Source organism: Epinephelus moara, chromosome 5 (genome assembly GCF_006386435.1).
Source record: "Epinephelus moara isolate mb chromosome 5, YSFRI_EMoa_1.0, whole genome shotgun sequence".
Taxonomy (NCBI): domain Eukaryota; kingdom Metazoa; phylum Chordata; class Actinopteri; order Perciformes; family Serranidae; genus Epinephelus; species Epinephelus moara.
Window position 1 is genome coordinate 3890217 of NC_065510.1, and position 13489 is coordinate 3903705.

General features: G+C 43.8%; 1 protein-coding gene across 2 annotated transcripts in view; it reads right to left on the bottom strand.

The window, feature by feature from the left end:
- The window catches only part of mark1 (MAP/microtubule affinity-regulating kinase 1), a 42314-nt gene that overhangs the window by 12475 nt on the left and 16350 nt on the right, over positions 1-13489 (bottom strand). For both annotated transcript variants that reach the window (XM_050043730.1, XM_050043729.1), the window contains exons 7-14: positions 10671-10727; positions 8943-9077; positions 7841-7942; positions 6087-6206; positions 2713-2812; positions 2380-2492; positions 1890-2031; positions 1658-1791 (exon numbers count right to left, since the gene is read on the bottom strand). In XM_050043730.1, the coding sequence (XP_049899687.1) occupies positions 1658-1791; positions 1890-2031; positions 2380-2492; positions 2713-2812; positions 6087-6206; positions 7841-7942; positions 8943-9077; positions 10671-10727 (903 nt within the window). The remainder of the gene's footprint in view (positions 1-1657; positions 1792-1889; positions 2032-2379; positions 2493-2712; positions 2813-6086; positions 6207-7840; positions 7943-8942; positions 9078-10670; positions 10728-13489) is intronic.

Consider the following 13489-nt stretch of genomic DNA (forward strand, 5'->3'; position numbering starts at 1 on the left):
GTCAGATTCTGCCCCTACATTGCATGTTATTATTTTATTCTGCTTTATGTTTATATTGTACAGCGTTATAATAAACTTTATTCCAGACCCAAGTCCATATAAGATACATACAAAAACACAGACAATACCATAAAAACAACACAAGTAGGTTTAAAACACTTAAATTTTACTTAAAGTTCACTTCATTCAGCAAGTCTTTTTTTTGGTCCATGTCTAAAAATAAATACATTTGACATATGATTTTGTTGTTGTTTGTCTTTATATTTTATTTTTGCCAGTGCCATACAGCAACAATGCTTGGGGATGTGGTCTTTTACAAATTTGAAAATACTGTAAGAATGTCACTTTTATAGAATTGGCTTCTTTATTTTATAATGTATGATTAAAGTCTACATTAACAAATGTTAACCATAGAATCGTATCGAATCGCTCTGTATTAAAAATATATTGTTTTTGAATCGTATCGTAACCCGTGTATCTAGACACGTATTGAATCGTCCATCACAGAGAGATTCCCAACCCTAGTGGGTAGGTATTCGTTACGAAAATTTGGTATTCGATATTATTTTTTTTATTTATTTATTTATTATTATTATAATTTTTTTTTTCTCTATGTGTCAGCCCTGTGATAGTCTGGTGACCTGTCCAGGGTGAACCCTGCTTCTCACCCAAAAAGGGCACTTATCTACACAGCGGGCAAAATGATAAATAATTTCAGTCTCTACGTCAGGAAAGTTTTTCTTTCTCTCTCTGTCTTTGTTTGTTTGCTCCATGTTCACAGGTCGACAGGATGCACCTGTCCACAGTAATTATCACCTCTGTATATGGTGTCACTGGATATTCAGGATTCAGGGATGGATGCTAATTGCTGACTAGCAGGAGCACGCTGTCAATTTATGATTGATTAACATTCATAAACATACACACGTGCCTGTGATCAAATCTGAGTTTTCTGCTGCGTTCATGAATACGGTGTAGGTTTTTAGTCCCAAGTTTTTTTGTGTGCAAATCTACTCACAGATTTACCAACATTTCATGAATGAGTCAACGTGTTTAAGGCCATAAGAAAACTGTGTTGAACTGTGCTGTAAATCACTGGGGTCATCCATCACACAGTGATCAATGTTTCTGTATTCCACCATGTTCTCATACGTTACAGTTAATGTTGTGGTAAAAGACATTTTGCATCGTGACCCTCATTTTTACAAACTCAAAACAAAGACTAACAGGATTAAGCTTTAAAGTGGCGATCACACTTCACCTGGTTTTAGCTGTGCTGAACCGTGTGAGGTGAACTTTAGAGACGGCGTGATTTCATACAAACTCAATGAAACAATACGATCAGACGCATATTCCTACGGAGGCGCTGAGAGCTGACGCGTTTGTTCAAAATGTTTGATGCTCACCCACGGCTTTTTCTTTATTGCATTTTTGAAAACGTAACATAGATCTCCCAAAAGAGGAGACAAATAAACACAAACATGTTGGATTGCCATGTCTCTACAGTTTGTTCCAGCATTATCAGTGTGGTAGTCCTTATCCTGTCCTATCCTGTGTAATTTGGACCATATTCCATTAGATTGCTCAGACTAAGTGATACTCAAAACAACCCTGGTGTTTGGACCTGGTTTAGACCTTTGTATCTGAATCCTCTCACCCCTGAGGCGGTGGCTGACCTCCTGCGGTCTGGAGCTCCCACTGGTGACGCCGGCTCGTCCTTCCTGTCGCTCTCTACGCTGCTGGCATGACAACGCTTGGTGTAGGAGACAGGTGGGGGGACGGAGGGCGCCACTGAGACACAGGACAGACAGCAAACAGAGGCCTGAGGTTACCACTCTAATGTCCCCAGAGCTTTGGACCAGCTCGGTCACGTCTGGACAGAAACTCACCGTGGTCGCTGAAGCGCCGCTGCTTCTGATTGGCCGGTGCGTTGCGAGAATGGGCGGGGGACTGGCTGGAGCCGTTGAGGTCACTGCTGGGTCGTGACCTATGAACTAGGCTACTGCTGGACAAAGACTCGCTGCCTGCAAACTAGTGGGGACAGTCACAGCAGAGGATTATGGGTAGAAGACTGGCCCAGTTACAGGCTGGAGTTGTTAGAAGATTTTACCTCCTGTCATTGTTCCTCCAATTCCTTGTTCCAACGAGACATTAATTTGTTCCCACAAGATAATAAACTAGTTCCCACACGGTATTAACTTGTTCCCACAATATTTTAACTTGTTCCCAAAAGGTATTAACTTGTTCCCACAATATATAAACTTGTTCCCAAAAGGTATTAACTTGTTCCCACAATATAAAAACTTGTTCCCAAATGGTAAACAAATATCACCTACAGGATGTTCCGCAGATTTCACTGAGTATACGACAGTCACAAACCTCAGCGGGTTTCCTCCCCAGCAGCAGGTATATCGCCGTCACCTCGTTGTATTTCTGACCCTCCAGCGCCTTTGTCACATCCTCCTGAGCGAAGCCCATCGTCTCCATCAGCTCTGATTGGTCAGAAAACACACAGTACTCTCAGCTCTGAGAGGCTGTATTTAGGCTGAATTTAATAACTCAATGTTATTAAATTCATAAGGTCTGCTTCAGATAATAGAGTGACATCATGAAACAAAGAGGATTATGGGTCATCCAGAGCAGCTGCATTCAGCGTGTATTCAGATATAACAAATGGATGAGGGCAATGTTCTCTGAGTTTGTAAAACTAACCGATGCGTTTGAGGTCATTGAAGTCTTGTTCTGGTTCGCTGTATGTTTTCAGCTCCTTCTCGTCATACCCAATGTTCATCCAGCGATCCTTCATGATTTGCTGACAAACAAACAAACAAACAAACAAACAACAGGAGCTCTTTCATTCAGCTGTTAAACAGTTTGGGTGCACAGAGTGGCAGAACCTGGGTGCACAGATTGTGCCAGTGTCTCCACCTATTTTAGTTTGTGGCTGTGCAGCAGCACAACGTACAGAGGGGCTGAGGAAAGGTGAATATAGATTGGAGGGTGTGGTGATCAATAAACAGAGCTGTCAGAGCTGATCTGCTGTTAATGAAACACCTTGTGCAGTCGCTTCACAGTAAAACAAAACTTACATCTGGAAACTACTCAGAGGCTTTTATTGTGAAGCTGAACCTGTATTCTCTCATCAGCCACCCAGCACTGCGTCCACATCAGGCGACACATCCACTCGTATCACTTTATTTATTACACTACTGGCATAACGCCTCCATTTCTCTGCTCTCCTCAATACTTTCAACAGTAACTTACACTCTGGAAAAGTCATTAGTATGATCACTCCTAAATTCACACCTCCTTCCAGTCTGCTAATCGGATGTGTCTGCAGCGATGCGCCAGACTGTCAATTCAATTCAATTCAATTCAATTCAATTCAATTCAATTCAATAAACTTTATTTGTCCCCAGGGGGCAATTTAAGAGGTGAAGAGGGAGCTGAGCCAGAAGGCAAAACTTTTGACTTACTGGTCCATCTACGTCTCAACCCTCACCTATGGTCATGAGCTCTGGGTAGTGACCGAAAAGACGAGATCGCTGACACGAGCGTCAGAAATGAGTTTTCTCAGAAGGGTGTCTGGGCTCAGCCTTAGAGATAGGGGGAGGAGCTCGGAGTAGAGCCGCTGCCCCTTAAGGGGTCAGTTGAGGTGGTTCAACATCTGATCAGGATCCTCCTGGGTGCCTCCAGCTGGAGGTGTTTCAGGCACGTCCCACTGGTAGGAGGCCCCGGGGCAGACCCAGAACACACTGGAGGGATTACATATCTCATCTGGCCTGGGAACACCTCGGGGTCCTCCAGGAGGAGCTGGAAAGCGCTGCTGGGGAGAGGGACGTCTGATGGACAGATGGATGGAGCACAGTACACAGATCACTGATGCTGTATATACTGTATATATTGTGATGTTTTATTGCACCAGCTGAATCTACGTTTTACCATCTTTTATTGACTCGCCTCGTGTCGCCGCCTCTTGGCCGGGTCATCATTGTAAAGGGTTCTCAGTTGACTTATCTGGTTAGTTAAAGGTTAAATAATTTAATAAATAAGATAAGCACAGCTCTTTGCTTGCTGGTTCTACTAGAATCTGGTCCCATGCACGAGCTTAAACAGTTTGAATCTAACCAAAACAGCTGAACCCACTTTGTCATGATGACTCGTTCTGGCAAATTGAGAAGTAGCTTACATCATCAACCTGTACTGACTGTGTCACAGCACTAAATCCAACTCATACTGCATTAGTATTAAGCAACATGACAATGTGATTACTTACTTACTTAATCCTCTTCTTCCCGGGAGGAAAATAAGACTTCGACGACTTGACGCCATTCATCTCAGTGTTGTGCTACTTTCTGTGCCTCTCCCCATGTAAGCTTCATTTCTTTCAGCTCCCCTTCAACTGTTCTCAGTCAGGTGTTCTTTGGCCGTCCAGGCTCGTTTTCCGGGTGGTGTCCATCGTAATGCGTTCTTAGGATGTGGCCTAGCCATCTGAGTCGCCTGTGTTTTATTTCAAGGACCACATCTCTGCATCCTGTTTTGCCGTACAGCTCCTTGGTTGTTGTTTTGTTTGGCCAGAAGATTTGGCAGATTTTTCTCAGGCACCCATTGTGGAAGGCACTGATTTTATCCCTGTCTCCTTTCACCACTCGCCAGCATTCTGAGCCGTACATAAGGACAGATTTCACATTGCTGTTGTAGAGCTGAATCTTAGTCCGAAAGTTGTACTGTCTGGACTTCCAGACTGGCTGAAGTCTTACGAATGCCCCACGAGCTTTGGAGAGCCTTGCTTGGATGTCCTTTTTTGCTCCGTCGTCCTTGCTGATGAGGCTCCTCACGTATGTGAAGTCCTCTACAAAGTCAAGTGTCACGCCATTGATGGTGATAGGTGTCGGGTTGGTGGTATTCATGCACATGACTTGTGTCTCTGAGTTGTTGATATTAAGACGTGATTTACATACATACTTTAGACGCTTTGCTTAACTAAAGACTGATGTCTTTATCTCTGATTTTGTGTTTAGATGGGCGGATACAATTTCAGAGTTTAAAAAAACTCCCTATGTTGCAGAACCAATAGTAAATCTGCAGGGCGGTCCTTCGGTGGCTCGCTGAACCTCTTGTGCTCGTAAACATAGTCCCACTAGAAACACGTGTAGCGGTACAAAATGGCTCAAGTCGCTGTAAGTCCTTCATTTCCACAATCTTGTGGACTGAGCACACGTTTGATAAAACAGAGTTAAATCTCTCGGCATCCATTTTCAAGCTCTCTGTGTGTTTGTGTCCTTGCGGACGAGAAAAGGAGGAGCGCACATTTCCGGGAGGGCGTGTCCTTTTCAAAAATGCAAGAGGCGTTGCTTTGTTGCCGGCCGTTTTCACCGGTGTGTTAAACACACTTTAGAAAGGAGTGTCCCCAGACTATCAGAAGGCGGAGATCTCTGATTGTCTGATGGCGAGAGTAGCACCAATATGACAACATTTTGGATCTGAAGCCACTGAAAAAGGCGTCCTGACAGACTGCAGGCTCCGTTTTGAGCTCAACTTTCTATTTATTCCTGACGCTTGCTTTGAAAGCGCCACTACGGGCGAGGAGCGGCTGATTCATGTAGCTGAAAATGAGGACTTATCCACACAATACCTCCTTGTTTCAACCTAATAAGGTGTCAGCTGGACAGAGATCACCAGGGAGCTGAGAGTTTCAGGTAAATGACCATCGCTGAAAACAACATACTGCTGCTGTTTTTAAGAGTTATGTTACAACTGTAGGAAGATAGCAAGTAGGTTACTCACTCATCTTTAAAGTGGTTGTGTCTGCAGTCTGATCTCGAGCTCACAGCTGATGGCTGCGTAGTTTAGAAGTCGTAATAGAAGTTGATATTTAACAGATTCAGTGTTGACAGAGAGTTTCGATGTTACATGACAGTCAGACGCTGGTTCTCTGTGGGGACACGGTGTCGTTATGTTCTGCTAAGGAGCAGCTGCAGAATCAATTATGACACCTGGTAAAATTCAGTACACCGGCCCGGTCCGCGTGTCAAACGCGTCTGAAAATGTTCACACAAGGCTCCGCCCCCTGACGCTGGTCTCACCTGCAGGCTGCCTCGTTTCCCCGGGTTCAGCACCAGCAGCTTCTTCAGCAGGTTCTCACAGTCAGTCGACATGTAGAAGGGAATCCGGTACTTTCCTCTGAGGACACGCTCCCTTAGCTCCTACACACACACACACACACACACACACACACACACAGTGTGGACTGTCAGAAGCCAGTCGAAGGTTCTGAAGTTGGACTGTTTTGTGAAAAAGCTCTTACGAACCTCTGACTTGCTGTCAGCTAACAGACATCAGCTTACTGATACTGGAAAATTAGCATTAGCTCATTAATTTAGTAGAGCTGCAACGATCAGTTGATTAATCGATTAGACAGTCAACAAAAAATAATCAGCAGCTATTCTGGTCATCGATAAACTGTTGGAGTCATTTCTATGTTAAAAACATTCTTTTAACATCCTCAGATGTAAAAACTTTTGCTCTTATCTGACTTAACATGATGGTAAATTAAATATGTGTTGGTTTTTTGACTGGGCATCAACTCGGGAAACTAGATTTTAAATATTTTCTGTTGTTAAATGGGCTGAAATGATTCATTGAGAAAATAATCAGCAGATGAAGCGATTATGAAATAATCACCAGTAGAGTGCTGCAGGAATGAGTCCTAAAACCCAGAGATGAGTTAGCATGTTAGCACTTCCTGCTCCCTCGTCTCAAAGTGAGTGTGTTTTTGCTTAGATGTCTGAAACAAGGTCTGGTTCACACAAGCTGAAGAGACTTTCACGTTTTGTTCTACGACATAAGATACGTTGCAACAGTATGAGATGTTCGCGTTATGAAAATGGTCTCAGAAAATATTGCAGTTTCACAGGACTACAGAATTTATTATCTGTCAGAGCCGTAAAGGAATGAAAACAGAACGGTTATTGAACAAACGTTTTATTGCTGTATTTGAAACTTGACATCATTCTGTTAATGGAAGTTTGAGAAATTTTTCCCCCCAATATCGTAGATAAACAAATGCACGCGGTACGATAACTCTCAACCCTTAAGGGTCTTTAAAAAGACGGTTGCTAACAAGTTGCTAAATGAGACTACAGAACGTCAGCACACTGAACGCACCTTTACAGCCTCACTGTGGTGATGTTAAGTCATGTGACCGTGGTGTAGTTAGGTTATAGCCTAACATCACATTTTTACTTCTGCTAGTTTAATTTGGGCTTCAATTATCATAAAGTGGTGTTCATTAGTGAAGATGATCTCACTGAACAAAACGTGAAAGTATCATAAACTTTTTTTGGGGTGCAGAGTTAATTTCAGGGTCCCCTCACATTTACATGGACAAAACTTCAAAACTTTTCCATGAATTTTTCAAGGACCCTTAATATATATATTCTTCTTGCCCTGCTTGCCCGTAATCGTTAGCTAGGTGTCGTACACGGAGGGAGAGACGCAACGCAGGGAGAAAATGAGGAAACATACACGTTCCAGGTTTTCCAGGACCGTGGGAACCATCTTATTTTCTGAAATCATTCAAAATCCAACGGAAAAATCCCCCTGGCTTTCTGACGAGGGAACCAGGGTGACGCTAACTTCTGCTTCAGCCTACAGAAAATCTTCATCCCTGCAGCACTGACCAGCAGCTTGACTCCAGGTTCACTTACTGTACTAACCGACCAGCTAACGGAGCGTCCTTCCTGTACACTGAATACAACAGCAGTGCAGTACTTGCTGTAACTGTGAAATGTGACTGTTTTTACATTACTGAAAGGTGTTTCTGTTATTTTGTCCACACCTTGAGGTTCTGCCCGTCGAAGGGCAGCGAGCCACTGACCAGCGTGTACAGAATCACTCCCAGACTCCAGACATCCACCTCCGGCCCGTCGTACTTCTTCCCCTGCAGAGATACAGAACTATATTACCCAGCAGTCCTCACTGTCCTCAGGTGCTGCATGTTCATTATACCATTACATGATTCCTTGTAAATTAAGTTTTAAATTTAGTTTAGGAAGTCAAATTCAGTCTGAATCACTAAGTTTTACCTTAAATATGTCGGAACATATTTTCATCCATTTGAACGAAAAACTCCTCCTGATACCATCAAAGCTGCGACTCCAATATTCGCTCAGATTTTGTTCATTTAAAACTAGAATTTCTGCCTCGCGGTTGCACGCCTCCGTGAACCTGTCAGGTTGCAGTTACAGTCTCCATCCATGTCAGTGAAAACATGGATGCTTCACACACAGAAGATCTATACAATCAGCACAGTTTCAAGATTAGAGTCACCAATTCAGTATCTGACCAAATGTCTCCCCTTCTGTTCCTGAGATATGACGTTAAAACATGATGATGTCACAGTCAAGCTGACCTTTGACCTTTGGGATATAAAATCTTCTCATCTTTTCTTCCCCGTTTCATCCCATCTCACCTCTGTCCCAGTCTTTACATCTTGTCCCCCCATTTATTCCTTCTGTCCACAGATGACAAACATGTCACATTACTTGTGTATAAAATGACAGAGACATCTAGAATATGTTTGTGGCCTTTAACCTCCTGTGACTTTTTTTTTTATTTCTCTGAGCTGTGTGGGATCAGTGTTTTTACAGTTTAAATCAGCTGGTGTGTTTGTGTCTGAGAGGAAGAGACCTCTGAAGATAATTCAGCTATTGAACAATGAACACTGAAGGAATTCTGACCAGGAGAAGTTTCAGCTGGTTGCAACCTCTCACCACTAGATGCCACTAAATCCCCCTGAATCTGACACACGGAACCTTTTAAGAAACTGATGAGCATTATAAATGTGAGGATGTGACCTGTATGAAGCAGAATGTAATGTAAAGCGTGGACATCAGCAGGTGTTGGTTATGCAGGTGTGGTGGACGGAGCTGGGCGATCACCTGGAAGAGTTCAGGAGCAGCGTAGGGAGGAGATCCACAGAAGGTGTCCAGCTTACTGCCCAGAGTGAACTCATTACTGAAACCAAAGTCTGCGATCTTAATGTTCATGTCAGCGTCCAGCAGAAGGTTTTCCGCCTGAGACACACAGAGAGATTTATTTCAAAACACTTTATGTACCAATGAATTACTGCACAAACTTTCAATTTTAAAAAGTCAGAAAGCTTTATAGACTCTTTTACTGTTAGTAAACAGTGTGATGTTTGTTGGTGGGCGGGGCTTAGCTGGAGGCAAAACAGTTCTCCACAGACATTAGCTAGCGCTAGCTAACAAGTTGTGTTGTCTTGTTTTAGACGATGGAGGAAGATGATGTGAGTGGTGCGTTCAGAAACACTCATTGTGAGTGTGGGAGCGCACTCTGACACAAACTGGAGCGTTGATAAATTGGGAGCGCTGTCTGAATGTAGCGTTGGGTTATCCAGAGCAGCGCACTCTCAGAGTGGCAGAGCGCACTCTGGACACTCTGTCTGTGGAGACGGAGCAGCAGAGCGCCGAGCGGAGTGAATGTGTGATTAACTTAACCGTTGGTTCATTCATGTAGAAATATAACGCTGCGTTTCTTCCACCAACAGGGCTCTCATTTTAGTGTAGAGCGTCAGACTGAATTTACCAACGCACCATGTCAGGTCACTCACTCTCCGGGACCGCCAGTGTTACTTGAATAAGTAAACACTGACCAACGGGACCAGACTGGCCGACCCGTATGCTCTCACTCAGTGGATGGATGATGTCACAGGAAGCCAATCTTACAAAGGAGGACCACACTTGTTTGTTTTGCTATGGAAGCTAACGTTAGCTAATGTGCTAAAAAGTTAGCGTTCCAGAGAAATCCAATATTCCTCTTAATCCCTCCCCAGTTTCTGATGAGGTGGACATGATAACCCTTAATACACATAACCTTATTCATCCCTACAACAGGAAATACTTTTTCCCTAACCTGATATGAAGTGTGCGCTGCACATGTGAGCATTTTTGATGATGGCCTCCGTCCAGTCCTTTGGTCTTATCACATTTAACCATAGTTGTCTTTGTTTTTGTTGACGGGCAGTGGCGGCTGGTTTTGAGCCATGACTCCTTCTATTCTGGCTCCCAATAACACAACAAGACAAACACATTTTAACACTCCTATGGAGCCTACAGCCCTGTGGGGGAGAGGCAGCTACACCTCCAGCTGATAACATGATGTCACTGTGATGTCATAGTGGCGTCGGCCCTAAAGGGTCTATTACTAATGACCCACTCTCTGTGTGTGGCGCTGTTTGTATCTGCACAGACTCGGCCTCAGGCTGCTCGATTACGGCCAAAATGTTATTAACGATTATTCAGTGATTTTAGGGACAAAATCTTTGTACTGCACTTTTACATTTAAACAGAGCGCTGCTTTCACTTCCATGTCGTGCTACATTCCTGCTAACAACAAATCTCTGCATCAAAATAAGACTTCAAGTGAGGTTCTGAATTCTGAATGGTACCATGAGGCGCTGCAGCGTCGCTATCATGGATGTCTGATGTCTGGTCACTGGATGAATCTAATCTGATGATCGCTGTGTCTCCATTAACATAATAATCACTATTTACATTCACATGAGGATTAGTGCTCAGAGCTGTCAATCTTATTTTATCTCACTCTGTGTGTGTGTGTGTGTGGTGTGTGTGTGCGCGCGCGTGTACCTTGAGGTCTCGGTGTACGATCCTCTTCTGGTGACAGTACTCCACTGCTGACACAATCTGACACAAACACAAGGTGAAAGAAGAAGAAGAGGAAGAGTCATTAGAATCTGAACATGACCACACATCAGAGATCTGATTAGGATTATTCTTTGACTTTATTGGACCGGACAAATTAAGTGTGAAAGGGGAGAGAGAGACGGGATGACATGTAGCAAAGGGCCGTGGGCTGGAATCGAACCCGCAGCTGCTGCAGCACGGACACTGCCTGTGACGCCCCCCCACTGACCTACTGGGCGCCCCACATTGGTAGATCTTTACACTAGACAGGAAAACTAGATTTATCACCTCTGTGTTTACAGTCTCCATCCATGTCAGTGAAAACATGGATGCTTCACACACAGAAGATCTATACAATCAATCAATTCTTTATTGTCATTATAAGTCAAGCAAACAATGAAATTGAGGTAGCAATCTCATGGTGTACATAAAAGAAAACAAAACAGACAAGAGCACAGGACAATAAAACAGTTATAAAAGACATAAGAACGGCAGTAATGTAATAAATAGATATAAAAAGTGCATATAATAAAGTGCTAAAATGAGTAGCTGAGGTGCAAGAATGGCAGTGTTTTAGTTTTAACTGTTGGAGTTGAGAGCACGGATGGCAACGGGAAAGTCTCTGAGTCTGGATGTATGTTTATGAATGGACCGGTAGCGCCTCCCAGAGGGCAACAGTTCAAGCAGATGGTGGCCAGGGTGGGAAGAGTCTCTGATGATGTTTTTTGCACATTTGAGGTAGTGGGCGGCAGCAATGTCCTCCAGTGGAGGCAGCGGGCAGCCAGTGATTTTTTCTGCAGCTCTCACCACTCTTTGCAGGGATTTTTTGTCCGGCAGAAGGAGAACAGCAGCCTCTTCTCCATGTTGTTCCTTCTGAGAACTCTCAAAAAGTAAAGTCTCTGACAAGCTTTCTTCACTATGGCAGAGGTGTTAACTGACCAGGAGAGGTTCTCAGAAAGATGTACCCCGAGGAATCTCAAGGCCTGCACTCGCTCCACACACTCCCCATTTATGCAGAGAGGGGCTGACTCAGTCACGCTTCTTCCTGTAGTCCAGAATAAGTTCCTTGGTTTTGGTGGTGTTTAAAACCAGGTTGTTAACTGAAACCCATGCTGTCAGTCTCTGTATCTCATCCCTGTATGCTGATTCATCTCCACCAGAGATGAGCCCCACTACAGTAGTGTCGTCAGCAAATTTTATGATGGAGTTTGGTGGGTGAACAGCCGTACAGTCATGGGTGTAGAGTATGTACAGAATGGGACTCAGCACATAGCCTTGAGGAGCACCAGTCAATCATTCAGCACAGGTTCAAGATTAGAGTCACCAATTCAGTATCTGACCAAATGTCTCCCCTTCTGTTCCTGAGATATGACGCTGAAACATGACGATGTCACAGTCAAGCTGACCTTTGACCTTCATTATCTTATCTTGTCAGACATTTGTGTCAAGTTTTGCCAGAATTTGCATATTAACCTTTGTGACCTTTGACCTCTGGCCACCAAATTCTAATCTGTTTTTCATTGACTCAGAGTGGATGTTTGTGCCAAATTTGAAGAAATTCCCCCCAGGCGTTCTTTAGCTATTGTGTTTGCGATAATGAGACAGATGCAAAGTCACACTGACCTTTGAACTTCAACCACGAAAAACTGATTAACTCATCGTTCAGTCCAAATGGACGTTTGTGTCAATTTGAAGACAAATGTTCTTCATTTGTTCGTCCAAATGCTATTGGACCGAATGGATCAAATCCTGACAGTCACAAGTCACTGTCACCGTGACTGTCTGTAGAAAGTTTCACGTTCGTCTCATGGATGGCTGTTGGGATAATTCACTCGCCTGGACCACAGTGTTTGAACTGACTGACTGCTTTACAGACAAACCTCTACCAAAGTTTACAGATATGATCAAAACAAAACAAACATAAATGGAAACTGCACTCAGGAGAAACAGCTCAGAGGTTATAAAAAATAAAATAAATTATATTTCTCCAGCAGCCATGTTTGCTGACCACAGCTCTGTTAGCTGCTACGCTAATGGACCATAATGAAACTGTGTTTTATTAGCGGTTGCACTAATGCAGGCTGAATTACTGTGGTCTGGTCCCTGCATGGAGGATGAGCCACTCCGTCCTGTAGGTGGCTGCCCGACATACCCGACACCTAAACTGACATTTAACCTGAGTACTGAGTGGCCAAACCTTCCAGCGTACGACAGATCACTGTAAAACTATCACAGGAAAACATCCAGAGTTAGTGCTGCTCACAAATATTCATTTAAATATTCTTAAACTACAATTACTGCTTCGCTGTTGTACGCCTCCCTGAACCAATCAAGTTACAGTTTCCATCCAGGTCAGTGAAAACATGGATGCTTCACACACAGAAGATCTATACAATTACTGTTAATTTATTATGCTGACCTGTTCTGTACGACATCTATTGCACGTCCGTCCGTCCTGGAAGAGGGATCCCTCCTCAGTTGCTCTTCCTGAGGTTTCTACCGTTTTTTCCCCGTTAAAGGGTTTTTTTGGGGAGTTTTTCCTGATCAGCTGTGAGGGTACTCCTCCGAGAACCGTCACCTTATCATGGTGGAGGAGTTTGAGTGCCCTAATGACCCTAGGAGCTATGCTGTCGGGGGCATTTTGCCCCTGGTAGGGTTTCCCGTGGCAGATTGGTTCTGGGCGAAGGGTCAGACGAAGAACGGTTCAAAAGACCCTTCATGATGTACACGAACAAGGACACATGTACCCGGCCCGGAGGGTT